Source organism: Amphiura filiformis, chromosome 1, assembly GCF_039555335.1.
Source record: "Amphiura filiformis chromosome 1, Afil_fr2py, whole genome shotgun sequence".
Classification (NCBI taxonomy): Eukaryota; Metazoa; Echinodermata; class Ophiuroidea; order Amphilepidida; family Amphiuridae; genus Amphiura; species Amphiura filiformis.
Genome location: NC_092628.1, coordinates 88,312,710 through 88,340,584, shown reverse-complemented (window position 1 = coordinate 88,340,584; position 27,875 = coordinate 88,312,710). Strand labels below are relative to the sequence as shown.

The following is a 27,875-nucleotide window of genomic DNA, read 5'->3' as shown; positions in this document are numbered from 1 at the left end:
TTTCAAAAACTTTACACTAGTATATCAAAGTGTGTGGGAGAATCAAATCTTTCATTGGCCTTACCACATGGAATATTAGCACATGATTATAAACAATTTCTTTTGAGAAAAAAATGAACATCGACCAAAACCTAAATTTACTCTTACAAATAAGTTTTACCCGACTATATCTAATTGCAACAAATTTCTACAACGGTGAAACATCAATCTTTCATATTAGGGTGAAACTTATTTGAACACCACCTTTATCATGATAATGTCAAAAGCGACAAAAGGTTTACTTTTATTACCCACTCATCTATATTTTTTGCATCAGTAATTTAATGTTATACAATAAATGAAATGTTCATCATTTTATAATGTAGGGTATATAATAATTATGTAAGCAAAGTTAGTATCAGAATGGTCCTAACAGCTACTTCACTATTCATAGGCATCATAATTTAAATATCAAAATAACTTGTAACCAAACTCACCACGCCATGTCATATTGTGGTGTCTAAATTAACTTCAAAAAGTACTGTAAGAAATTAATAATAGAGTGACAATGAAAATACTATGAAAAATAAAAAAAGAACTGACAAATAATAAAAGAGCTTGTCCATTATTTCAGTGAAATCAGCATTTTTTTATACAAGTCTCAAATATATATTTTGATCTGTTCTTGACAACCAGACATGTGCCAATCAATATCATAACGATATTGAAGCTGACAATAATATGAAATGATCGTGCTGATAAATATGTCATATTTTGCTTACATCGACATATTCTTATTTGAAAGACAGACGTTCATGTGTCAGTCCAAGATATCGGATCGAGTTCTGTGACGTGAGTGATATCCACATTATCTTATTTATAGAGGAATCATTTTGGAAGGTCTTTCCATTCGGAACATCCGAACAAGTTGGATGTAAGTTTGTGGCTTTTTATTTTTTGTTTAAGTTTTACCTGAGACTAAAAATGGTATTATACTAAAAAAGTGACCTTTATTCAAATAACGCACTATATTGTGACATTTTAGTTCGACTTAAACTGAAATTAAATCTCTGTAAGTCAAAAGGATTACATCTGATCTATTGCACATAATTAATGTCGTGTTTTTGGCTTGATTTTGTGCACACAGATTCGTCGGCGACATGCTACATTTACTGGTACTTGTTGCTCTGGCCGGGGCTACTTTTGCAGTGCCTCCGTGTAAGTTTTAAAAGTTGACCTAAAAATAGTAATAAAATAAATAGACTTTGTAATATGCTATAGGTACTATCATGAACAACATTTATATTCTTACAGTCTTAAAATGCTCGAGTACGTGTTATAAAATAACTGAGTTTCGTTAATGAGCGGTTATTTAATTTGCATTTTAGCTGAGCGAGTCTTCGCTTGCTACCACACCAACTGGTCACAATACCGTCCAAGCGGTGGCACATTCTTCCCTTACGACATCGATCCATTCCTCTGCACTCATGTGATCTACTCCTTCGCAAAAATTGCCAACGGCGTATTGGCTCCGTATGAATGGAATGATGAATCTACGGAGTGGTCCAAGGGTATGTTCGAACATTTCACCGATCTGAAGATGCAAAACCCAGATTTGAAATGCCTTCTTGCAGTTGGAGGATGGACTCATGGATCTAAAGGCTTCACGCAAGTGGTCGAGAGTGCATCATCAAGGAAGAAATTTATCGATCATTCTATTACCTACTTAAGGAGATGGGGCTTTGATGGTTTGGATCTTGACTGGGAGTATCCAGGAGACAATGTCAGAAGTGATGATCCCAATAAGAGGCCAGAAAATAAGGAACGATTTACAGCACTTTGCAAGGTAAGCATTTTGGAGCTTTGAAGTTTTGAAGGAGAGATAAATGCGGTCACGTGAAGTATAGTATAGTATAGTATAGTATAGTATAGTATAGTATAGTATAGTATAGTATAGTATAGTATAGTATAGTATACAGGGTGTAACAATAAAATTTGTACAAAATTATTGCATTTTGACTTCTCAGGAAAAAACTAAAAAAAGTTATGGCACAAATGTTATATGCAATACAATTAGTAATATCTTGGCTAAAAGAAGACGTTTAGTTGGTTTCTTTACTACCTTGGGTTCAAAAGTTATGTCCGATTAATTAACTCGTCCAGAAAACGTGTTGGGCCACTTTTGCCATGTTTGCGCATATCACGTTTGAACCGCGTAGATATGCTTATCGTGCATTAAACATCAAAGAACTGACGCGAAAGAATTATAAGTGGTGTTTCTTCATATAATTAACATGAACTTAATAGTAATAATTATGATATTTCTTTAAAATCTATAATTGAAGTCATGAAATTTCTTTAAAATTATCTTATGAATAAAGTAATTCCTCATATCCCTGAGATATAATTGGTAAAACTGAGAACAGTTTTTGCATCCATAAGTACAAAACAATAACATTTTGAAATTAAGTTCAGCTGGGCCTCTAGCTGTTCTGGGACGACCACTATTGCCAGCATTTCTGTTAACAAATTCTACACACTTCTCATAGTTATATGTTATTGTATGCCTTGATGGAAGACGAGAGTTTGGAAAAATGAGATATAAACAATCTTATGGTTTCTGCTTGACTCCATTGTGTTACCGAATTTCACAACCATAAAAAATACGCTCTTCCAACGTGAATTGGGGTTGAAGTTGTTGGGACTGCAGCCACGATTAAATGAGGTTGTTATGTCAGTGCTTAGTTGTGACTTTCAACAACTCAAGGAGACTATTATGTATTCATTTCTACCACTTCGAATACCCCATTTTAAACACTACCTATCATAAGAGCACCGTCCAACTGGTCCATGGTTCAACTCTATTCAGACAAAAGTGGCCCGAGCGGTTTTAAGTATAGGTTACATAATTGGCCATATCTTCACTTGTATACCATCGATTTTATTGGAACAAAACTTATCTGGTGGCTAAAGAAATTATCTTGCCAGACATATAAATATCAAACCAAAAAATGGGCGGCATACTTGTGTCATTCTATTTTCAAAATTGTACACATTTTATTGTTACACCTTGTAGTATAGTATAGTATAGTATAGTTAGAAACTGTTTCTCTAACTTATAACATAACTGTTGTTGGATAATGCATTTTAACATGTACATCATCAAAGTGCACTCGTCCCACCACCAGGTGCTCGTTTAGGGTATCCAAAACGGCAAAATATATGAAATAGGGTGTCTAGTGTACATCACTTTTGAAAAATACTTGCTCACGCTATCAGAACAAAAGCAAAAGGTATATCAGGATAGGGTGTTACAGATGCTAAGAATAGTAATAATTAGTGTGAAAAGTTGCATAGGTTAGCTATAGTACTCATTATTTCTTATGCTAATGCCTTATTATTCTACGCGGATGATATTTCAAGACGAAATATATTGCCATAATAAAAATCGAATTCAAAATGTCAAAATAATTAATTCAGGAAATTTCTCGTTTTATTTCCCCTAACAGGAACTTCGGGCCGCCTATGAGGCAGACGCTACTGCAACTGGAAACCCCCGTTTGCTACTTACTGCTGCTGTGGCTGCTGGATTAGGCAACATGGACGCCGCTTATGAAATACCACAGATTTCACAGTACGTAGAAAAATCTTTTTAATTTTTGCTAGTTGGCTTAATGCAGTAATTTGTTATGTGTTTCTTAACAGTTTGTCAATTATATTAATGTACGTGATTATTTTGCCTTTTTAGGCATATTGGTACAAAAAAATAAACCACCGTAAAAATGCAAACATGTTGGAATATATTTAGGACTTGACTACTTAAAGCCATTATAACATTTGCTGAGGAGGACGCCCTCAATATTTTTCAAAAATCTGTTTTTACACGGTTGATATATACTTTATTAAACTAACATGCCCTGCAAAAATCAAGGCTTAGGTGCTGTAGTTTTGTCAAAATTCACGATTTTGAATAAAAATGTTATAACATGGCTTTAACTAAAGCATCCATTCAATAAGTTAAAATTTGATAGTATATTATAATTTTCAGAGAACTTGATTTCATCAATTTAATGAGCTACGACTTGAGAGGTGCTTGGGAGCCTATGACTGGACATCATACAACCACTAGACCAAGTCCGGAGGATACAGAAGATGTACAACTTCTTACTGTGGTATGTGTCAAATTAGGGAAACGAAACGAATTCGATTTCATTTTTTATTTATATAATCTACTTTTCATTTCCGTATGTTGCATATGAGGATTCTAGGAAATTTTGATGATCTAATCCAATAGTATCCTGACCAATTGTTCGTATACCTAGGAGCGGGTCAAGGGTTTTGAAGGAAGGGACACTCATGAAATATTTTCAGGCATGCCTTGAGCGCTCAAATGTTGTTTCCGGCAAATGAGACTCTATTTGCCATTATCATGATTATGGTGAGATAGAAGGCTTCAAAATCGGAGATTTGTTTCCTTTTTAGAGGTTCGCGCCTGACTCACTAACCCTAAACCATTTTTCTCTCATAAGGAAATACGATGCCATTTAAAAACATCATTATTTATAGCAATGGGTTGCAAATGAATGGCATAAACGTGGTACCCCAAAACCAAACTCGTCCGCGGTCTACATTAAAGTCATGTCTTCGACTTATTGCAGTTTTTTAAATATCTTTTATAGTATCCCAAACTAACCAACAATCACTATAGTCTTGTAAGAATTATGTTACGTATGATCGGCTCGCAATAGAATTATTCGGTTTTTGTTACTGCACGAGTCAATAAACTCACAATTTACGATGTTGTGAGTCCCGCCTCATACAGGTGATCAGAGTATAGAATTGAACATGAAAGATGATTTAAATTTTCAATTATAATTATTCATAGGAATGGGCTGCAAATGAGTGGCTTAACCGAGGCTGCCCAAAAGATAAACTCGTCCTCGGTTTAGGGGCTTATGGGCGTACATTCACTTTAGCAGACTCTAACCAGAATGGAATCAATGCACCGGCAACAAAGGGTGGATCAGCAGGTACCTATACCAGAGAATCTGGATTCTGGTCTTATTACGAGGTAAATAACTATTTGGTGTATAGACTCTTTATTATTGTAAGATTTTTGGTATGGTTTGAACCTGGTAATACAAAGAGCACGTGATTCAACAGTGGTATGTTTTTTTTTGGGGGGGGGCTCTGGAGGTGATGCAAATGTAGGGCTGATAAGACACCCTTTTTCAGCATCGCTGTTACCCAAAGACCCCATGTTTTTTTCTGAATACATGCTCTGTCACCCAAAGATCCTTATTTTTCACTTTTATTTTATCACTGATTTTTGTTACTTTTTTTGTTTATAACAAAACAAAAAAGCCATTTGAAACCATTTTGAACGAGAAATTCAATGTTTAAGGCTTCTTTTGGCTCTCACCCACAGCTTTAGGAGTGAGTCCCATTTTTAAAAGAGTTCATTTTCTCATTCAATGCCAACTAATTTCCCATTTCAAAAAATGAGACCTTTCCGGATAACTTCCCGATAGTCACCGGGTAGACACCGGCAAATTTCACATGCAAATAAGATAGGTAGCGGGTGACTACCCGATGACTTTTTTGGGAAACTAGCGGGTAACTACCCGATGACTTTTTTGGGAACTAGCGGATAACTACCCGATAACGTTTCGGGGACCTACCGGATAACTTTTGGTGACAATATACCTGGTGACCTCTTTGGAGACTTCCTGTTGACCTTTTGGGGAATGCAGAAATACAAATTCATGAGTATGCACAAATTTGTCAGACAATTTAGCTTATTATTTGAATTGTAGTTTTTGGAGAAATACAACTCGGCATGGCAGTTGAGCTTAAATGCTATCTTGCTATAAGAAACTTGGAACTTAGTTATTGTACATAAATATTATTCTGATGTAATTTGGTTCACACCTTTATAAGGTGCATACCTTTCAATTAATGTGCAACCAAATTAATATGATATCAGCATGCATATACATGTATTACAGTACCTAAATGTGATCACATCACTGACACAGCCTGTAATTTTTATATCACATATTATAATTTATTTACATTAAAGCTTATATCAGTTAATTGACACATTAGCTGATGATTAGTAATTTAATTTAGAAAAGATATAAACAAAAACATTCAAATGGTCATATATTAGGTACATGTATTATAGACTGCATCAATATACAAATCGTTTCATACAAATTTTCCTACCTGTATTATCATATGAAATCAAGCATTCAATGCTTTATAATATTCCTACAGCATGTTCCAGATTAATTAGTAAACATATTGTAATGTCCTACATGTAAATCCATACATTTTTGACCACAAATAACTTGAATATTCTGCACAAATATATTCCAACTGCCAACAGCTAGCTGCTCCATTTTGAATTCATTCAGTGACCTTTGACCATATACCCACCCACAATGCATTCTTAAGATGCTTTGTGCTAATTTCAAGGTCAAATTAAAAGCGGATAACCGCCGGGTAACTCCTGCCAACAATCTAAGTTTCTGGGAACCTTCTGGGTAACTCATTTGAAATTGAGTTTTTTGGAGACTTCCGGATGTCTACCCGAAAACTTTTGGATAACTTAATTAGGTATCCGCAAGGTATCCGCTAGCGGGCACTTTCGGGTAACTCTGGAAAGGGTACCCGAAAGGTTTCTGATGACCACTCGGGTGGTCACCGGGAAACTTTTTCTTTTTGCTATGGGTTAGGTCCAAACGGTCCATCTCTCACCCAATGACCCCATATTTCATGTATTTTGTACATTTTGCTCTCACCGAAAGCCCGTTACTGTGTCAGCCCCACACCTTTATCCATTTTAAACTGTAGTGAGCCCCTGGGGTATGCTTATATAATATGCGCAAGATAATACACAGGACATACCCTAACCTCTAATGCCTCACCATGATATCCCACACCCATTTCTTCACGACAACACTCCACTCTAAATCTCCCACACATACATGTATTCATACACCCCAAACATCATTTCCCACATAATATATGGCATAAAATCAGTTTTTTCACTATCAGTGCATAATTGTCTTAGAAATATTCATAAAATCTGAAATATTCTATATTACCTATTTCATATTATATCTACAGGTTTGTCAAAAGCTTAGTAATGGATTCAAGACTTCTTATGATGCTGTCCGTGAGGTCGTCTATGCCTACTCAACAACAGAATGGGTTGGTTATGATGACCTCGACAGTCTCTACGATAAGGTTAGTCAAGGTCAAACCTGAAATCATCCCCTCAAATGTATGTCCTTTTGGAATCAGTAATATATTAACGGCTTTGAAAAAGTCCAACTTCAATACATGTTGTACCCTTTCATGAAACGAGTAAAATGGAACTCTTCTTATCATTCAATAACGATTTTTTAATTACAGTTGCTGGTGTGCTTTTTTCTCTATAGTACCCTCTCTACTACTCTCATGTATAGTGTTTTTCGTACCCTTCTGTAATATAAATGCTACTAGAGTAACCTAATAGAGGTTATCCATTTAGTCATGTGTGACTTCTAACAAAAGGCGCTGGTTCCCGTAGTATTCCCTATCCTTATAGTCCTAAAGAAGGTATAGCAGTCGCTGATAGGATATGCAGCTTATAGAACACGAATAACCTCTATTGTATTATTCTAGTGATGTAACATTGACACAATTTACTCGTATGAGTTTGTTAACAATATGATGTAGCATTAACATAAGGTACTCGTATAATTTTGTCAACAAAATAGGGAAAAATTATCGACGAACTGGACCTTCTTGGTGGCATGACTTGGGCCTTAGATCTCGATGATTTCAAAGGTACATTCTGTGGTCAAGGCACTTGGCCGATGATCAAGACGATGAAAGCAATGATTGCAGGAGGTACGTATCCCTTAATAGTAAGACACGCGATTCCTTTTAATAATAAAATTGAAAAGCGACAACAAATGCCAAGTTATATATTACAAGCAAGAAAACTTAAAATATCAGGCTTCATCAATTAGATTGTTAGAAGTGCCAAATAATTTCAAAATATGCCACTGACAATGACTGACCAAATAGAGCGAAGCTAGCTGAGCTAATTGAGCGTTTAACGGCATGGATCCAGGGGTGAGGATAAGGAACACAAACCAACTAACCCCAACAGAAAACGTTTTCGACATCATTCGCTAAAGGTTAGAAAAGGTTGCCAGAAAACGTTTAAATGTCGGGTTATATAAAGGGTATATTTGGCAAATGTTTGCAAAAAATAGTTTACAATAACATTTTGAAAACATTTTAAAAATATTTTTGTAGTGTGTTTTTATACATAACATTATAAAACGTTTTCATGACCTTTATATAACCCGACATTTAATATTATTAAAACGTTTTTACAAAAACCAAAAACCCCAAATATAACCGATTTAAAACGTTTTAAAAACGTTTTGTGTTTGCTGTGAACTGTATATGAATCGCTAGGATAGTGTAACACACAGAGTAACGGGTGCCGCTAAAAGAAAGATTCTAGTTGCGTGTAAGAGAGGTCTTTATTTCTAACAATGTGTATGAAACAATTTGGTTTACGGTATAATCTTTTAACATTTTAAAATCGCAGTTTTACGGTAGGCCTATGTTGTTTTTAGTTAGTAAAGCTTTTAAATATAAAGGATCTGTTTCTAACATTTTAATATTTTTCCAATTTCAAGGTACTTACGTGCCACCTTCACCTACAACCAGAGACCCTAATGCGCCAACCGACCCACCAACCCAGTACCCACCTGGTGAATTCTGTCGTGATAAACCAGATGGTATGTATCCACATGAAACGGACTGCACTAAATACTACGAGTGTCATCAAAATGGACAAACTGTGGAGAGGCAGTGCGCATCCGGACTTGTGTTCAATCCAGATACAAACGGGTGTACATGGCCTGACGATTGCACTAAATGTAACTGTCAAAATTACCATTAAATCAAAAATTAAAAAACATATTACACAAATGTGCAGCAATGAAACATTGTCAAGTAAATTCTCCTCGTACAGAGAGTATCGTTACATTAAACATAAGGGCCAACTGCCTGATCAGGCAAAACTTAAGCAACATGTCAAAATAATAACTGATTGGGTGATAATCTTGAATCTTGAATGACATGACATCTTATATATGGTTTTTTTAAATTAATAATAAAATAAATTGTATCTAATTTAAAAATGTGTGCTGAGTACTTAGCATGCTTAGTATATATCCGTGGATACAATGTTCAATTTTTACTTCTTATAAGATCTAAAATCAAGAAATAAGGAAAATATTATTTGAATTAAGTAATGGTTTTGGGATACCATATTTGCGGATCAGGTAACATGCGCCTCTTTGAAAAAGTGTTACTTAATCAGGCAGTAAGCCCGGACTGACTGCTACAAATATTTTAACTATGTAAAGTAATATAAGATAGACATTTGACAACAGCAAGAAGACCTGCATCATGTGCACTTTAAAATCACAAAATTGGTTTTACGTTGTGAACATTTCAAGCAAAAGTGAACATATATTATTTTGACATTTGGTCAATCTGCCTTTTGTCGTTGTCAATGTCATTAATAGGCTGCATTAGCGCTATCATCGGTGAGGTATTCCTATAGATAGAAAACAACCTTTAAACGTTTTGTTGTGCCATTGTTATCTGTGACGATATTTTTTGGGTAGCGTTTAAATTTCATATTGGAATACCAGACGGTAACTACATGTAATCACTGCATTGTTAAAATAATTTAAAAGTATTTTAATAAACATATAAACGACGTCTTGACAGTTACAATTTACTGTGTCTTGTCGTAAAGTGTATTCTTTGATTAAAGACGAGTCTTTCAGTCACCGATGTCCTGTCCCATGTTGATAAAAACATAATGCAACATGTCGCAAGAACTGAGTATAATTGTCTATTCGAATCAAGCAAACCGCGCCTATTGGTAGCTTTTTGTTAAACACATTACTTTCTACAAAATTGTAAAATATGCAATAATAGATCGCTTCTATGCAGTGATACTGAATAAGTACCAACATTCTCCATACACTGTTAAAACGCTATTTTAAGTTTGAATAACCCTATTTAATAAAACAATGACACAAGGTTGTTTAGATGCACACTTAAATCATGTAAATATTGTAAGCAACTGGTTGTACCACAAAATATGAATATAGCCCTGCATTGTATCTTAATATTAATACATTGGAAGCCAATAATTTCCATAGGTCTTGCGGTCGACACATGTTGAATCAGCACAATTCAGAGATACACCTTTTTGCTATGAAATTAATTTTCTCGGTCAAATATAAATCAATTTTTTTCTTCAGTAATTTCAGTTAAGAACATACATGTAGTTCTTGGATATACATTTTGAACAACCCTATTTAGTAAAACAATGACACAAGGTTGTTTAAATACACACTTAAATATTCTATGTATAAGCAACTGGTTGTACAGTTAATCTGTTTAAAAAATTGTTCATACTTTTAAAAGATGTTTTAACAGTGGTTGAAATTATATTTGAGGTGATAATATTGAGTGCTTATCCCAAATAGGAAATCCTGTCCACAACATATTAATATAGCCCTGCATTGTATCTTAATATTAATACATTGGAAGCCAATAATTTCCATAGGTCTTGCGGTCTTGAGATCACACTCAGAACTCTGAGTCAACAGCTTCTATTCAGGCTGCAGTCTTCATTGAACAGCTCTTCCTCAGAGCCAACAAACCTTTAGTGAGATCTGCTAGATCTCTGTAGACAAGGGGCAGTCTTCAGTGAACGGCTCTTTTCAGAGCCACCAAAACCTTTATATTAGCAGATAGGCGAGATCTGCTTGTTCTCTATTGACAAGGGGCAGTCTTCAGTGAACGACTCTTTTCAGAGTCATCAGTAGACAAGGGGCGGTCTACATGTCTCATTCTTAGGTACTTTGTCCTGAAGAAGTCAGAGCTACTCCTGACGAAAGCTTGACAGTTCTAAACTTGCCCGACGGCGAACCCGCTAAAAACCCACTAATTGTTATGAATTCCCGTCGTAAAAGCCTATCCCACAAACAGTATGGAGTGTTATAGTTTTTTCCGGACAATTATTGCTTTTCATTTGGCAGAGAAAATTAATCTTACATTGAAAGGTGAACTCAAACCTTTGCTCATTTCAACACCGAATTCGATCGTTTGTATTGCCTCAATAAATGACTAAGCGAGCCTTGTACAACAATAGCCATCGGTTGAGTGTTAAGGGGGTACTACACCCATTCAGTGGCGGCACCAGGAATTTTTTTTTCGCGGGGGGCATTAGGGGGCAAAGTGAATTTCAGGGGGGCAAAATCAACCAATTTTGCGCAAAATTACAGCAAAAAGTGGAATTTTTCGTAATTTTTGTTTTTTTCTGGGGGGGCAACAGGGGGGGCAAGACTTCTGACTGGGGGGCATTTGCCCCCCCCATGGCGCCGCCACTGCACCCATTGCATTTTTTAACGGTTTTTTTTTGCATTTTGTGAATGAGAAAAAAATTGAACAAAGTGGTATGCAAAATGAAGGGGCAAATCTTCCCGTTCTATTGGTGGCATCGGTACCAATGTAGCTTAAATGCTAGATAGAAGCTAAAAGGTGGTACATCACTGATGTTTTAAATTCACTTCATTTTGGAACGCTTACTATCAACGGATTTCGTTAAAATTTTGGATATGTGTTGCTAACTTCATGAACTAAAAACGAACTGGTTAAAATGCTTCTATTTTCAATGTTGAGCTATATTTTGTTTTTTAACTAGCGCAATTATTTCGCTTAATTAAGCCATAGGTAACAGGTTACCACAACCACACTACAGCAATGTTGAAAAAATGTATTTCTTGTCACCTACGTCGTATACCACCATATTAGGTAGTTTTTCGTAATTTCGTAAGCTTCACTTTCATGATTTTGGTAACTATTTTATATTTGTTTGTCCAATCCATTTCAACTAGTCAATCTAAACTGTACTCACCATTTACATCCCAAGGAATGTTAATATATCCACCTCACAACTTTTCAATATATATCCAGTAAAATCGATGCCTCATTATGATATCACAGACTATCACATGGATTCAAAATGGATGCCTAAATTTGACCTAAACAAGTGACCTATAACCTGACCTATGATGACCTATAGCCTTTAAATCTCTTTTCCTAACAACACATTATAGAAGGTACATAGCATTGAATTGGCTATGCATCCATTGTGGAAGAGGTTAATCAGTGTTTTTAGTGTGCATGGCTGATTACATTTCTATAGATAGTATAACAAAGGATTTAATTTATTCTATTAATGTACTCTACTTGAATAGAATAAATTATGGTTTGTTATGAAACACACATCTGAGTTACTAGGATACAGTAAACAAAAATATATAGGGCCAAAATGATTTACTAAAATCCCAGCAAACACAAAACGTTTTCGACATCATTCGTAAAAGGTTATAAAAGGTGTCAGAAAATGTTTAAATGTCGGGTTATATAAAGGGTATAGAACGTTTTCATAACGTTTAAAAACATTTTTTGATATTCTACTACCCAACAAACACGAAATGTTTTACAGAAAACGTTTAAATGTCGGGTTATATAAAGGGTATAGAAACTTTTAATAACATTCCAAAAACATTTTTGAAAACTTGATACAAAACATTCTAAACAGAATGTTATTTTGGAGTTGAAAAATATTTTGCGAAAAATGTTTGCCCAAAATATTTGCAATAACGTTTTAAAAACGTTTTCATGACCTTTATATAACCCGACATTTAAATGTTATTAAAACGTTTTGAATAAAACATTTTAAGAACATTTCTGTGTTTGCTGAGTGCAAATATTTTAACATAATGTTATTTAAGTGTTGACAAAATATTTGGCAAAAAACGTTTGCGAAAATAGTTTACAATGTTTTTAAAAATATTGTTGTAGTATGTTTTCATATAAAACGTTTTAAAACGTTTTCATGACCTTTATATAACCCGACATTTTAATGTTATTAAAACGTTTTTACCTAACGTTTTTGTGTTTGCTGGGATGGTTTAAAAGCACTTTGTATGTAGAGATATTTTTATAAGTTCAGGACACGAGGTGATGAACATATTTATGTACTTCATACATTTGTAACAAAAAGAAGAAGAGGGGTATTACATCATGGTATTATACCACCTTAAGACCAATATAAAACGAATGATTCAAACACTTTGCTTGACAAATCAATTAAATCTGAGTACACAGGACAGGGCTGATAGCTAATGTAGACCAGATGGCGCCCATTTCGACTAACATGAGGCTAGTCATGCTTGACTAACATAAGGCTAGTCAAGCCTTGACTAACACGAGGAAAGACATTGTTCTTGACTAACATAAGGGTAGTCAAGCCTTGACTAACACGAGGGTAGACATTTTTCTGTGAAAACTCTGTCCTCGCTTGAAAAAGTTGGATCACAGAATTTCACGGGTTTTTCAACTGATCACGGATTTTTGTCTCCTAGTAACTTAAATTGCTCGACTATAACATGAAGCTATTCTTGCTTGAATAATCTGGAGAGACGCGTGTCTAGTTTAGAACTCCAGATGGTGCCCATTATGACTAACCTAACGATAGTAAAGCAGTCCTAAGCTAGACTAGTATGCTGCAAATCACGTTACTCGTAAAAAAGTTTTAAAAAGAGAGACAAATGTAGCAGTTTATCTGGTGGGATATATTCTCATATTTGTGCGTTTAGAAATTGATATATCACTTGAAGAAAATCCTCTTACCTGGACATGATGACATCAGATTTACAACCACTTAGCTTCTTTGGGAATTGAAAACCTCACCACAAGACCATGCAGGCACTTACAAATAGTGATGCTTATTATCAGTATATTTTATCATGTTTAGTATGCTTACCTTAGATTCTAAACTCTGCAATCGCATGTATATATCCAAAATATCACAATATACATTAAAAAATCAAAAATTGTAAAAGTTCTTTCAAATATAAAGAGTAATGTTATTAACAACGATATTAGTGACTGGTTGTCAATTCTAAATTTTCCATTCTGATCAGTATCTAACTATTCTGCGCCCAGAAAGTATCCTTACACTTGGAAAAAAATCCAAATTTTAAATCTAAACCATATTAGTGAGTCAATTCTTTTAATAGACGCACTATCTAATCCTTCACATTATGACACCCCATTGAATCCAATGTGAGCTCCAGAAGTAAAGTTACAAGCATTTGATTGTACAAAAGTCCAGTTTTAAAAGTGACAAATTAACTGACCTATACAAGACGAAAAGATTCCAACAAGCGCGACAAAGAGACAACACAGTTTCTTCAATAAAGCTTTATTTAATGCAGTATTAAGTTTTTATTTCATTTTTTTTTCTCGTCTGTACTTTTCACAACTTTTATTTTATTTTTCAGTTCTTTTGTTTCAGTTTTCACTGGTCACTTTACACTAGTTTTGATCCCGGTATCCGTTGCTGCTGCTTTAGTTGTATCGCTGCTCTTGGGGCTTGCATGAGAATTAACATGTTGAAACTTAATGACAGCAAAACTGTGTTTTCATGACAACTACTCCACACATGAAGCGCTCAATGATACCGGTTGCTTTGAGGGTTGGGAACAAATCCATCTGTCCTTTAGATTCTGTGCGTAACCTAGGGTTATATTTGACTGTCAAATGTCTGTGTCCGTTCATGTCAAGACTTTTGTTCTAAACTTACGCAACAGCTTCGTAACATTACACGGACGAGTCGGTAGGCCTACTTGGATTATGACACTTGTCATCTGGTCATAAGAGCCCTTGTCCTTTCCACGATCGATTATTGCAACGAGCTGCTTCTTGGTTATTGTAAAGCAAGATCTCAAGATTATGCCAACCCGTAATTAAAACAGTTGCACTGACTCCCTGCTGAAGAGCGCACCACTTCAAAGTTTTAGTCACTCCCTGATTTCAAATATATAGTTTTGGTTTCTCTTTTGTTCAGAAACCAAAAATCAAGGGATTAAAAAGTAGAGCTGATCTGATCTGCAATCATAACACTATTATGCTGGGAGGACACAGTATAGGGTATATAACCAGAAGTATACAATAGCCTATTGTGCTAACATAATTATTATCATGATTGATATCGGAAATCTATCCCGCGGACGACAGTTGATGCTCTCTGTCGAAGGTAGGTGGCATATTACACTCACGAGTTCTAGGCCTAGAAATTATATACATGCGCGTATACTGAAGGATGGGGTGGGGTGGGCGAATTTGTTTGTTTGTATGAAACATAAACGATGCATGGAGATGATTTGATTATGAATTAGTTTATTATCCCCGGGAAGCACAACCCATACCTCTTTAAGAGGGGCTCCCTCCCTATATAACCACCTCTTTCCTAAATTACCCCTTTCCCCTCCTCCTCCCCTACATTCGATCTCTTCATCGCGAGCTCTCCCCCCCTTCTCTTTTTCACTTCCAATGCTCTCTCTCAAATGTTTCTCTCTCCCGGCCCATATCCCCTTGCCCTTCAACCCCCCCCCCACACACACACACACCCCAATCTTCTCCCCTCTATCTTCTACTTTTTGCAGTAAATATTGCTTCAGTAAAAGTCATTAGGTTATTAGAGGTCATATAATGGCCTTCCATCGATTCTGGTACATGGGATTAAGGACATGAATCGATTTTGTTTATAGCACCTATACAATTACAGTAGTGGCCCTTTTGTAATGTCGAATGCAAATATTTCGATGGTCTATATATTTTCACAGTGAAATCAGCTTAGGCTATTTCGTAGTCTCAAGCCAATGCTTTCAAACTAAATCAATGCTTTCAAATGTAGACTGTTTTGTTCGACTTCTCTGCTCGTGAATATTGCACTGCGAAATTTAAACATTTCTTTTGTATACTTAGATCAGGTAACTCGAAAATCCTGTAATTTTATTCGTCACACCACTTATAAGAAACTGAAACCAAAACCGAAACTACCTGTCACAAATGTTTAGTTTTAAACAAAAGGTAGAAACAAAGAGATCGATATCTTGTGATTCAAGTGGTTAGGCAGGACAATAGGAAACCACGTGACCAAAACCAAAACCAAAACTAAAACTATATATTTGAAATGAGGCACTGTGTTTATATGTCTCACTAAGAGTACATGTCTGATTAGAGAACTTGCGATTTTCAAACGCCGTGATCGTACGCCCGTCTATCTATTCAAAACCACTTTCAGTGGCGTACCGTGGCCGCTCCTACCCTGGGGGCTGTACACTGGCGTCGCTAGACCAATATGATTCGGGGGGTGTACAGCATGTTTTGCCGACTGAAATATTTTATGAATTGTAGACCCACATTTTTTTAAACCAGGACGGCGCTCAAGAATAACCGATAACATGGCGATATTGGTCCGATGGTGGCCCGATATATGTTCAATAATGGCCCAATACCATTTGCTCATGGGCCCAAGATTGGTCCAAGATTGGGCTTGGGCCAAATATTGGGCCTATATTGGACCAAAATAGGCTGCCACTGTGATGCCAATATAAAGATTACCGATGGTAAGCCAAGATTGGCCCAATATGGGCAGCAAAATTATGCCGATGCCAATTTGGCGTTCGAAAACCAACGTTGAGCCAATATATGCATGCTATAACATTCACACTAGATCTATTACATAACAACAGCACAATTTCGTAACACATTAATCTCTTATATGTCTCTTGCAATTTGCCGACAATCACATAGCTTTGACTACATTTGCCGACAATCACATGGCTTCGACGACAAAATTTGTTCAAAACATCTGTTACATTTTAACAGATCTTTAGGTGTGAGGCATACAAAAGCAGAGTATCTCAGATCTCTTAATCAAGCATATCATGTATAGGATGGTCTTTAAGTGATCTTGCGTGTCCGCCTTAATTATTACATTGTTCACAGATATGTGGGTGTTTAAAGACAGCAGGTTGCCTTTCTTATCATTTGCAAATAGATTAAAATTAAATTTTTGGGGCGCCCTCTACGGAGGCGCGCACCATATAGGCATGACTTTGTGAAATTTTCTAATTTCACTCTTGCTAGATTTACTCCGCAATTGTTTTGCTACAATTATGCCCTTGCTCAGAAATAAAACCACACTATGTTTGGATTTTATTTTATTATTGTTTTCTGATATGCACGGAATAAAATGGTGTGCGTATATTCTTTGTTTAAAATACAAAATTAATGGACTTATAAAAACACCAAATAAATCGCGACCTTTGTATGCCTTAAACGAGTTTACCGCCTCTTAGAACCCGATAGACACACTATGGACCAATCTCAATGGCATAGTCCAATAACCTCAATTAAACAATCATAGTGCAAAATTTGACCTAAGTTGTAGAGTATGAGTTTTTGTACCCAAAGTCATTCAATGAATGTACAAATGTATTGGGGTTAAAGAACCGTGTGCTGATAGATGCGCATGTTGTGGATCTCAGTGCAAGTTGACCATACGGCCAAAAAAAAGTGTTTGTTTGCCAAGACATGGTGTTGGAAGGATTGGGTCGGTAGGTCGATTTTTTTTGTGTGTGTTAGGTCTGTACACGTGTTGCAGCAAGTGGGGCAAAAGAAAATCAGCCTAACATTTTACTTGTAGCAGCATGTAGACTGATATTGGACTCTGTCATATTGACATAAGCTTAGCTTAAAAAGTTACCTTTTCAGAGTCTGAGTTGAGCAAAGACGTAGCTTGCGACACCATCACGGCGTCTTCATTCAGCGTAGTGATTACACTCCTCCGGTCACCTGACCACCCGGTGGGTGGTCAAATGGCAGCAGATCTGCTGTATCGAGGATGTTACAGAGGATGTATATAGATGTGTCGACGATGTTACGTTTATGAACAAAACGTTACGTTTGTATTTTCAACATCGTTAATCATTGTTACGTGTACATGTTTAAATGAAAGTTCTGTATTTTTTTTCAATTCTTCAATGCTAAATATAACTTGGTATTCGTTTGGATATCATCAAATTGTACATTTCTAGTCAGATTTTCAGTGTGTTAACAACTATGTATCAAAGACGTTACGTTCATGTACAAAACACTAACGTTCTTATCTTGTAGTTGTAAACATTGTATAGGCCTACCCATTATATTTATGATGAAGAATGAATGTTCTGTTATTGTTTTTTATCCTTCATCTCTATTTGATTTTCAGTGTATTAGCATATGTATCACAGACGTTATACATTTATAAAAAATAACGTTTTCTTTTGATCAACATAGGCGTAGATCCCGGGTCGAGGATAACCCCCATATTTTGCCGGGGGAGCTTACTTATTTGTGTCTTCTATACTATCCATCATATACCCCTGCATAACGAAATTCAACAATATTCAATATCCAAAACAATATCCTCACTTCAATAGGTCCCAAAAACAGAACTCCCCTACCCCACATAATCGCAAATTGACACGAAAGCTGCATTCCCATTTATTTCATCCAACACGGTCCTGTCATACCCCTTCCCCAATCAAACACATTTCTCTTGCAATTGATCATCTTCTACTCTTAACTCTTCCCTAGAAAAATCATTATAATACCAAATCTAAACACCATGGAATTCACCATATCACGTCCAAGCTCACATTGGGCGCCCCATTCCTTTTTAAAGGAATTTTTATTATATTCGATCGATGATAAATGAGTTGATTAAACACATTGGAAATCCAAGTGATAAGAAAGGCAACGTGTATTCAGCATGTTCAGTAGAATGTTAAGCTACTGTGGCGGGACGGCCGATTGCCGAGGAGCGAAAAGCACGTGGAATGTCTCAATGTGTTTTTAATGTAAACCTGATTAGCTCAGTAATGTTGAATGTGAAAGTCAGGTGGCCGGGTTGACACCAGTTCCCAAAAATGGGAACACGAAAGTTTTTTTGTATGAGACGTGGGCAAGTCGTGGGGGGCAGAACCCCACTATTAGAGTCTCTCTTACAAACAGAAGCACATCTAATTATCACGTAGTAGTTGTCTTCTTTATCTTCAACAATATTTTATTTACATAACTCCAGACTACACGTACAACACTCAACCACACCCCTATCCTACACTTTAGCTTCCTACTCCTACAACTACCTCTGCAGTACTATACAGCTAGCACCCCCTGACAGCAAGGATGAGAATGAATAAGAAAGTCACACCCCTACTTTAGCTTCCTACTACTTCCACTACCTCTGCAATGCTACCCAGCTAGCACTCTCCCTCATCTGACAGCAAGGATGAGAATGAACAAGGAAAAATGTGTTAATACAATTTAACATGAAAGGCCTACAAAAATCTAAGTTATTTTGGTACTAAATGAAAAATTGGGCATAGTAGCCCCGCTCAGCGCATGCTAATAGTAATGACACTTACGAACGCATGCAAGCATGTATTGGTAAAGTATCATCATAAAATCTATATACACATAATAAAACAATATGATTCCAACAGCATGTGCACTAATCACGTACATAATAAAAATAAACATGACTCCCCAAATAAAATCCTCTCTTGTTTATACAATATAAAACTCACCAAAATGATATCCTCTCAAAAGCCACAATACTCCTCAGACTTAGTTGAGGTATCTCTCAGGCATAACATCGCCCCACGCGATGTTACTCCTTTACTCTGCAATCCTTTGGTATGTCTTTTAGGCATAAGATCGCCCCACGCGATATTATCCCTTCACTCCGCAATCCTTTGGCTGTCTTTTAGGCATAAGATCGCCCCACGCGATATTATCCCTTTACTCCGCAATCCTTTGGTATGTCTTTTAGGCATAAGATCGCCCCACGCGATATTACCCCTTTACTCCGCAATCCTTTGGTATGTCTTTTAGGCATAAGATCGCCCCACGCGATATTATCCCTTTACTCCGCAATCCTTTGGTATATCTTTTAGGCATAAGATCGCCCCACGCGATATTACCCCTTTACTCCGCAATCCTTTGGTATCTCTTTAAGGCATAAGATCGCCCCACGCGATATTACCCCTTTACTCTGCAATCCTCTGGTGTGTATGTAAAGCATAAGATCGCCCCACGCGATATTACCCCTTTACTCCGCAATCCTTTGGTATCTCTTTAAGGCATAAGATCGCCCCACGCGATATTACCCCTTTACTCCGCAATCCTTTGGTATCTCTTTAAGGCATAAGATCGCCCCACGCGATATTACCCCTTTACTCCGCAATCCTCTGGTATGTCTTTAAGGCATAAGATCGACCCACGCGATATTATCCCTTTACTCCGCAATCCTTTGGTATCTCTTTAAGGCATAAGATCGCCCCACGCGATATTACCCCTTTACTCCGCAATCCTCTGGTATGTATGTAAGGCATAAGATCGCCCCACGCGATATTACACCTTTACTCGGTCGTGTGTCTTGAGCTTGCCACCAAAAAAAGGTGGCGATGTTACATTTTGCCAAAGTCGACTCAAAACAAATGATGATATCTCTGTCAAGCAAGAAGGTATTGTCATGCTTGTGGTCTCATTTTATTGCTAAATAAAATGCACTTTCAACCCTGTAAAAAGAAATACTTGAACTTTTTTAATACTGACACTGTGCTTCATAGAATTCAGAATGGGCAGGGTGGTGGTGGTGGGGGATGTGGTGGTGGGGGATGTGGTACACACAAACTCTATGGGATTGGTATTTTCAGTGCGTAATCTGCTTCTGTAAAGGCTGTAAATTGGTTTGGACTCAATTTAGCATCTAAAACACTCATGGCCTTACAGCTAAACAATTCTACTAATTGTTTTTAATAATTTATGATTGCTTTAGTCTAGAAAATACAAACTTTTCCATACAAAACTACCCGTTGTCATATTAAACACTGTAGTAAATAATGCAGATATTTTCAAAATCTAAAAGTTACTGTAAATTTTAAATTGCTTATCCTATCATAGTCAAAGTATAGATTTTCTGAAGGGAAATTTGACGAGGAATCTAAATATGGACATATTTTTTCTGTATGGGTTAGGGGGAAAATGTTTACGTTCAAAATATGTTGAATTGTAAAAAAATCTAACATACTTTGGGACACCCTATATTCCTAGATTACCAAACAGCTGTGATTTTGGTTTCTTCCAAAGTCAGTTGGCTCTCCATATCCTCTAACCAAATGAATGTTGTTTACTTCCAGTTTATTACTGTAAGTTGGTAATAAGCAATGCATTGAGTGACCCATTTTTTATCAAAATCTTTTTTTTTCCACCCTGTATAACTTGCAGGTCACCCTGTATAATGAGTTGAAATGTATATATTTGAATTGCTTATGCCTTCAGCTTTCCAAAAATGTATACTTTTGCTGGTTTAGGGTTGATGATTGTCGAGATAATCTAATTAGAAACCCCGGTTGGTGTCAATATTCAAAATATTTGTCATGTAACGCTAAGGGTGGCGAGTTCAGGACACGCGGCCACTCCGCAATCTTTTGATATCTGAAAAGCAAACATCACGTGCACGGAGCCATAACACATTTCTGTTGGAATCAATAATAAAATAAATAATAATCAATATACCATATCGTCTCACCACATCTTTCAGTGAACGCTTAACATTCACATAAATATATATATGAATATTTAAATATACCTTTTCACACAATGCATAGGCCTAAATAAAATCATAGGCCCTGTACATGACAATCTCATAAAAAAAACCTAATTATCTTGAAGTAGCATTTGGGTGTGGCTTGTACATAAATACTATGATCTAAATGTTAAAACCTCTATGATTTGAAACAAATTGTAAATTCGTTACAAGACTACTTTTGATTGAGGCCAACGTTTGTATACTACTATAATAATCCTGGAAAATGTCAAAGGTCAGGCAACATTGCAAACACCTAATAAGTTTGTGAAATGTGAGAAAGAGAGTGTGAGTATTATTTTCCAAACGAAAATAATACAACGCGAAAATAAAATGACCCCTATTAATTATGCACAACATGCCACGTCTGAAATAATTAATTAAATCTAAGAGCCGAAAATATAAAACGGGGAAACCCCGTATTGATGCAATTAGCACATGTACATTGTATATGCACTCCAGTAATGCACCTGTACTGTACACGCACCTTTGACCTCGAAGATAAGGCCAGCCATCACCTTTGCACGTAAGCACCCACACAATTATGGAACCCATATTTAATTACAAATATAAAATAATTCACAACACCAAACTAATTCAGCTCTTTCTCACTTCCCACTTTACCTAGAAAGCTGAATTGCACACCATAGTAAGGGCAAAGGTATGCTGTCTGGTTTAGGACCTATGATGATAAAATACTAGAATGAGAAATCATGAATTTGAGGTGCATTTGGAACCATGAACGACAAGAAATTTGGATGCAGCGCTATGCACACCGCTTACACGTGCGAAACAACATAGCCAAATCACCCAACTTACGTATGAAGAAAATCGTCCAAAACACATTTAAAAACTGATTCCACGATCTCAAAACCACCTCCACGCGTTCTATACACAATATTCTCACTTAATTTGGAACTCTTTAATTCCGAAAACATAATAATACTCTAAAAATAATAATTTTAAAAATACGACAAAGAAAAACTGTATATATTCACCTGACAGCAAGGATGAGAATGACATGCGGTCGCCCAGCCATACGGCGCGCTGGTTGGCTGAGGCGATAATTGATTGAATACGTACGGCGCGCTAATTGGCTGACGGAGATAATTGATTGACTGAAAATTACAAGAAATCCAATTAAAAGGGATACACGCGATTTGGGTAGGAAAATGAAATGGGAATTACCTAAAAATAATATTATGTGCTGGCTTGATTTACCAATACCGTTTCACTACGAATCTTGCACTGAAGTATTTGATAATTTTAAGCATTCCGTCTTAAAACAGCTATAAATACATTTATATTGTTTATTGTGTCTTGTTTAAGTGTGTCCAATTCCTTTTGAAGACGGGTGGTCCGTTTACCAATTTCATATCTAATTTTGATAACAAATTAACAAATCATGTCGTAATAGTTACATATACACGTACATAACTATGATTGAGTAATATTGCTCAAAGAGAGAAGGAAAAAAGAGAGAAGTGAGAGGGAGAGTTATTGGAATCCAAAATTAACAATAAGGCGCCCGGTTTATACCGCCGTGTTCAGCAACGCATATCATCACGACACTTGTAAACAAACCGTGCTCGGAGTTTGATTGACATAATGACGTCAGACGCAAACTAGTCTTTTTATCTTTGTCTTTCATTATACTTTCGGGCTCTGTTCCTTTTATATACTATCCAGAGAGGTTGCGTCAGCAAAACTCGCGCTAAAGCGCTTCGGTTGAACGCCTCGCGCTACGCGCTCGCTAAGTCCGTAAGGGCCACAAACTGCGGCTACTCCTGCAAAAAGTACTAATATAACCTAGTGTCTTATCTAGCTGTAGAAGTGCCGCGGAAATCGAGAAGATCTGTACATATATCTACAATAAAGACATATAAGTAGAACAATTTAAAGTGACCATAAAATGCCAATTCAGATGGAGTAAATTGAAGCTAACATACAGAGAAATAACGAAATTTATGTTAAATGACAACAAAGCTGCTTCACTTCAACAAAATAAGTTGTTTTTTAGCAAAGAAACGATAAGAGCAGATACGAACTGTAGTCAAATTTCATATTTTTCTTTCAAATGCCCAAAAGATACACTGTTATCGCTGATATTTAAAAAAAAACCCGCTGATTAGGTGAGAATTGGTTAACATTTTTGTCCTGATTACGATTTTTTTGCTTTAAACAGCATATATTACTCGTATTTTCTTAGGGATAACCAGGGGTTGTTGATATTGTTTAAACATTAAATGCTTTAATCAGCATGTTTGATTAAAGAAATAGCATGCGTTTAAGCAACATCTGTTTTATTTTTATTATAAAGTTCGCGCAACCCTTATTTTAATCGAAGATTGATTAAAGAGTACAAGGCATTGCGTGGTGGCTGTGCCGGAATATATACTTCAATTTCCATCTACATTATTGAGATGTGTAGCCAAGAAGCCCAGGATAATACTGAATTACCATGAGAGGCGATATAGAGTGGTTTTGGAAGTTTTACAGATCGAACTTGATTCGAATCTGTCAGCTCCGTATCTCTCCGTGCAGTGTATTCATACACGTCGGTACACGGCATTCGATACGGGATCGATGCACTAGCTAGCACTAGCGCACTGCGAATGCATGCATGCATGTGTGTCACGGTGCAGTGTGTTGTGAAAGCATAGCCTACCGTAAACGTTCGCCTAATGGCGTTATGGATTTCATAGAAATGAGAGAGTGCCATCCCTATAAAAGCCGACTATCATCACTGATCATTATGGATACGTGTAATTGTTAAAGGGTGAAAGCTATTATGGACAAGATCGAACAACCTTCATGATAATGCGGTAATCATTCACATATGCGTTGTTGTGGCCCAGTGCGCAGAGCATTAGACTGTAGTGCGAGGTTAAAGAGAACTTGTGGAGAAGATTGATGGTTCAACTCGCATGCAGAAATTTCTGACAGATTTGCTTTTGTCTGATTTGGGGAAATGGCATCTTGTTTTCAAATTGTTAATTATTTCAAATTTCTTTAGGTACTTTTTGCTTGATTTTATCTTTAACATTTTTTATGTATTTTTTTTATTTGATCTTTTATGTGTCTTATTTCATGATTCTCTTATTATAAAAGATTTCATTGAAACAAAACCAAAAGTAAACTCACTATTTGACGGTTTCGCCTATCATGGTCGATAGGCATCATCAGAATGATGGTTGTAGATCCATACTTCCGGTTGGACGTATCCCGACTGAAGAGGGTGTTTTATCAGCCAGGAGAGGATCATACACGTGACTAAGGAAGTGGGCCCCCTCGTCTCTGTTCATGACGTTCGGACCTCGTCTCCTGATCCAAATGGATTCTTTAATTCTTCTTGTGTTGGCGTCATCCTCCTTACAAAGAATTTTGGCATTGTCCCAATTGATAACATGGTTTTGCTGGACCGCATGATCCGCAATAGCCGACTTAGACTGTTCACTCGCAGATTGCTTGCGGGTTTGACGAGTGTAATTTGTTTTGGTCTTGGACACCCTGGCAGTTTCTTTTTGGTGTTCATTAAGTCATGTTTCAAATTTGCGGCCCGTTTCACCGACATAGGAATGTTTACAGTTCGCACATGGTATCTCGTATACACAATCGGTGGTGCTGAGAGGGTCGATTTTATCTTTAGGATGGACAAGCATTTTGCGGAGGGTGGTGTTTGGTTTCATCGCCGTGGCTATACCGTGTTTCCGGACAATTATGTTGGCTTTCTCTGCCAGTCCCTCTACGTACGGGATCACAACAAGTCCCTTGGTCTGATTTTTACTGTCTTTCTTGTTGTTAGCCTTGCTCTGTTTTTTCACCATTTTTTCTTTGTTTGTAGAGGAGGAGGAGATTTTTAACTCCCATGACGTTGTCTCGTTGTTCACTAACACTCCCATAGATAAATCGCTGGAAGTTATCAAATCTCGGCTTGAGGATGACAAGACCTTGAAAAATAGAACTCTGCTCACAGTTGCTGATGTTATTGAATTATTACGCTTTGTACTCACCACGACTTACTTCTTATTCCGCGGTAAGATATATAAACAGCGGTTCGATGCAGCTATGAGAAGCCCCATCTCCCCGGTGGTGGCCAATCTGTACTTAGAATTTTTAGAACAACAAGCGCTGGCCTCGGCACCATTGGACTGTAGTCCTACCCTTTGGAAGAGATATGTCGATGACATATTAGAAATTGTCAATAAAGAACAGGTAGACAATCTCACGGACCATCTCTATCAAAGCGACCCCACGGGAAGTATAAAGTTTACATATGAGAAAGAACAAGAAGGTACCATCCCATTTTTGGACACTTTAATCGTACGGAAAGCTGATGGCTCAGTGAAGTTGTTGGTTTACAGGAAGGTCACCCACACTGACCAATACCTTAACTTCGAGTCTCACCACCCTATTCACCATAAACTTGGTGTAGTACGTACTCTACTCGATAGAATGAATAGTATTGTTACTGAGGAGGAGGATAGGAAGCAGGAAGAAGAAAAGATCAAACAAGCGCTCAGGCGCTGCGGTTACCCGGGTTGGGCGTTCAAACAAGTCAAAGAAAAAATGGTGAAAAAACAGAGCAAGGCTAACACCAAGAAAGACAGTAAAAATCAGACCAAGGGACTTGTTGTGATCCCGTACGTAGAGTGACTCGCAGAGAAAGCCAACAGAATTTTCCGGAAACACGGTATAGCCACGGCGATGAAACCAAACACCACCCTCCGCAAAATGCTTGTCCATCCTATTGTCCATGTTATCAATTGGGACAATGCCAAAATTCTTTGTAAGGATGATGACGCCAACACAAGAAGAATTAAATAATCCATTTGGATCAGGAGACGAGGTCCGAACGTCATGAACAGAGACGAGGGGGCCCACTTCCTTAGTCACGTGTATGATCCTCTCCTGGCTGATAAAATACCCTCTTCAGTCGGGATACGTCCAACCGGAAGTATGGATCTGCAACCATCATTCTGATGATGCCTATCGACCATGATAGGCGAAACCGTCAAATAGTGAGTTTACTTTTGGTTTTGTTTCAATGAAATCTTTTATAATGTTTATCAACAAACCTGATGAATTTATTTAGTGATTCATGATACTCTGTTTCTCTATTGGTTTTATCGTTTTTCTGTTCATTTTTCGTTGCTTCTCTTGCACTAGTAGCATTGCCAGTTTAAAGTTCTTCCGTTTTCAGTACGCCTAGGCTATACAACCCCCCATAGACTTCTATATAGATGAATCCAACGAGCCAAGTCATGGTCAGAATTCATCTGGCCATTACTGGATCCCTTCCGCACCAAACTGGTGCTGTGACTTTTTATATAACACCCCATACATGTAACGTACAAAACATGTTAGGATTAATTAAATTGTTTTTTCCATTTGTCTCTTCTGTCTCTGGTCCCTCAGTCACTCATGCAACCACCATTCAGTACAAAAGAACGATTCGTTGAAATGAATTTTGACCTGAATAAGGTTTTCTGTTAAGTTTATAGGCAGAAGTTGTTTCAAATCACAAGAGAGGAAAACTCCTGGGGTGGAATGAATTATCCTAGAATTCATTTGACCAAAAGTGTGAACATTACCTCTAAAGGGTAGGCTGAAGCCCGGGGCTGAAGCATCTTGCATCTTGATCTAAATGGCTTCCCTGGATAAAGGCGAAACAATCATGATGTGGCTACAAGAGTTTGGATTTCTTCTTGTACACCTTTATCCAACTGAGCCGTCGCTCTATTGTTGCAACGTTTTTCAGTCTACTATTTACAAGTAAATTCCACTTCCTTTCGCAAATGAAGAACTAAGCATCAGTGCATCACACTACATTTTTCATATCTCCTCCTACAGTGCCTTTTACCATTGTTGAAACAACTACTGAATAAAGACTTCAAAGAGAACCCCATTTATGTCCAAATTCATGTCAATGAATCATTGTTTTATACTGACAAATGATTGCATGTGTGACTTGAGTTATCGAACGTACAAACTTAAAGAAAACATACAAGCAATTCAATAAATCAAAACATTGATCACGATAATATCAATAACGTTATTGTAACTTTTATGTATAGGATTCAGAAAAGTGCAACCTTTCTGAAAGCATCATTTTGGAAAATGTGATTATTTTGTATCAAAGTAAAATGATTTTGAAAATGGAAAACTTTTTCCCTATTCATGGGTTTTAAGGTTTCAAATCACTAAAATATATGTCATGTTATGCGAAGAAATGTTCTGTCAT

At 36.8% G+C, this 27,875-nt stretch overlaps 1 protein-coding gene across 1 annotated transcript; it reads left to right on the top strand.

The window, feature by feature from the left end:
* The first annotated feature begins 1,132 nt into the window (after positions 1–1,132).
* Positions 1,133–26,287, top strand: LOC140164069 (acidic mammalian chitinase-like). The gene is made up of 10 exons (XM_072187330.1): positions 1,133–1,197; positions 1,368–1,825; positions 3,489–3,613; positions 4,028–4,151; positions 4,865–5,050; positions 7,114–7,233; positions 7,749–7,881; positions 8,688–8,930; positions 24,743–24,799; positions 25,476–26,287. Exons 1-10 carry the CDS (start codon positions 1,140–1,142, stop codon positions 26,285–26,287), a joined length of 2,316 nt encoding a protein of 771 aa, XP_072043431.1. The 5' UTR covers positions 1,133–1,139.
* Positions 26,288–27,875: the final 1,588 nt, after the last annotated feature.

Coding starts and splice junctions, on each gene's coding strand:
- LOC140164069 (XM_072187330.1), top strand. CDS start 1,140: ATGCTACATTTACTGGTACTTGTTGCTCTGGCCGGGGCTACTTTTGCA. Junction 1,198..1,367: donor TACTTTTGCAGTGCCTCCGT/GTAAGTTTTAAA, acceptor TTTGCATTTTAG/CTGAGCGAGTCTTCGCTTGC. Junction 7,882..8,687: donor GAAAGCAATGATTGCAGGAG/GTACGTATCCCT, acceptor TCCAATTTCAAG/GTACTTACGTGCCACCTTCA.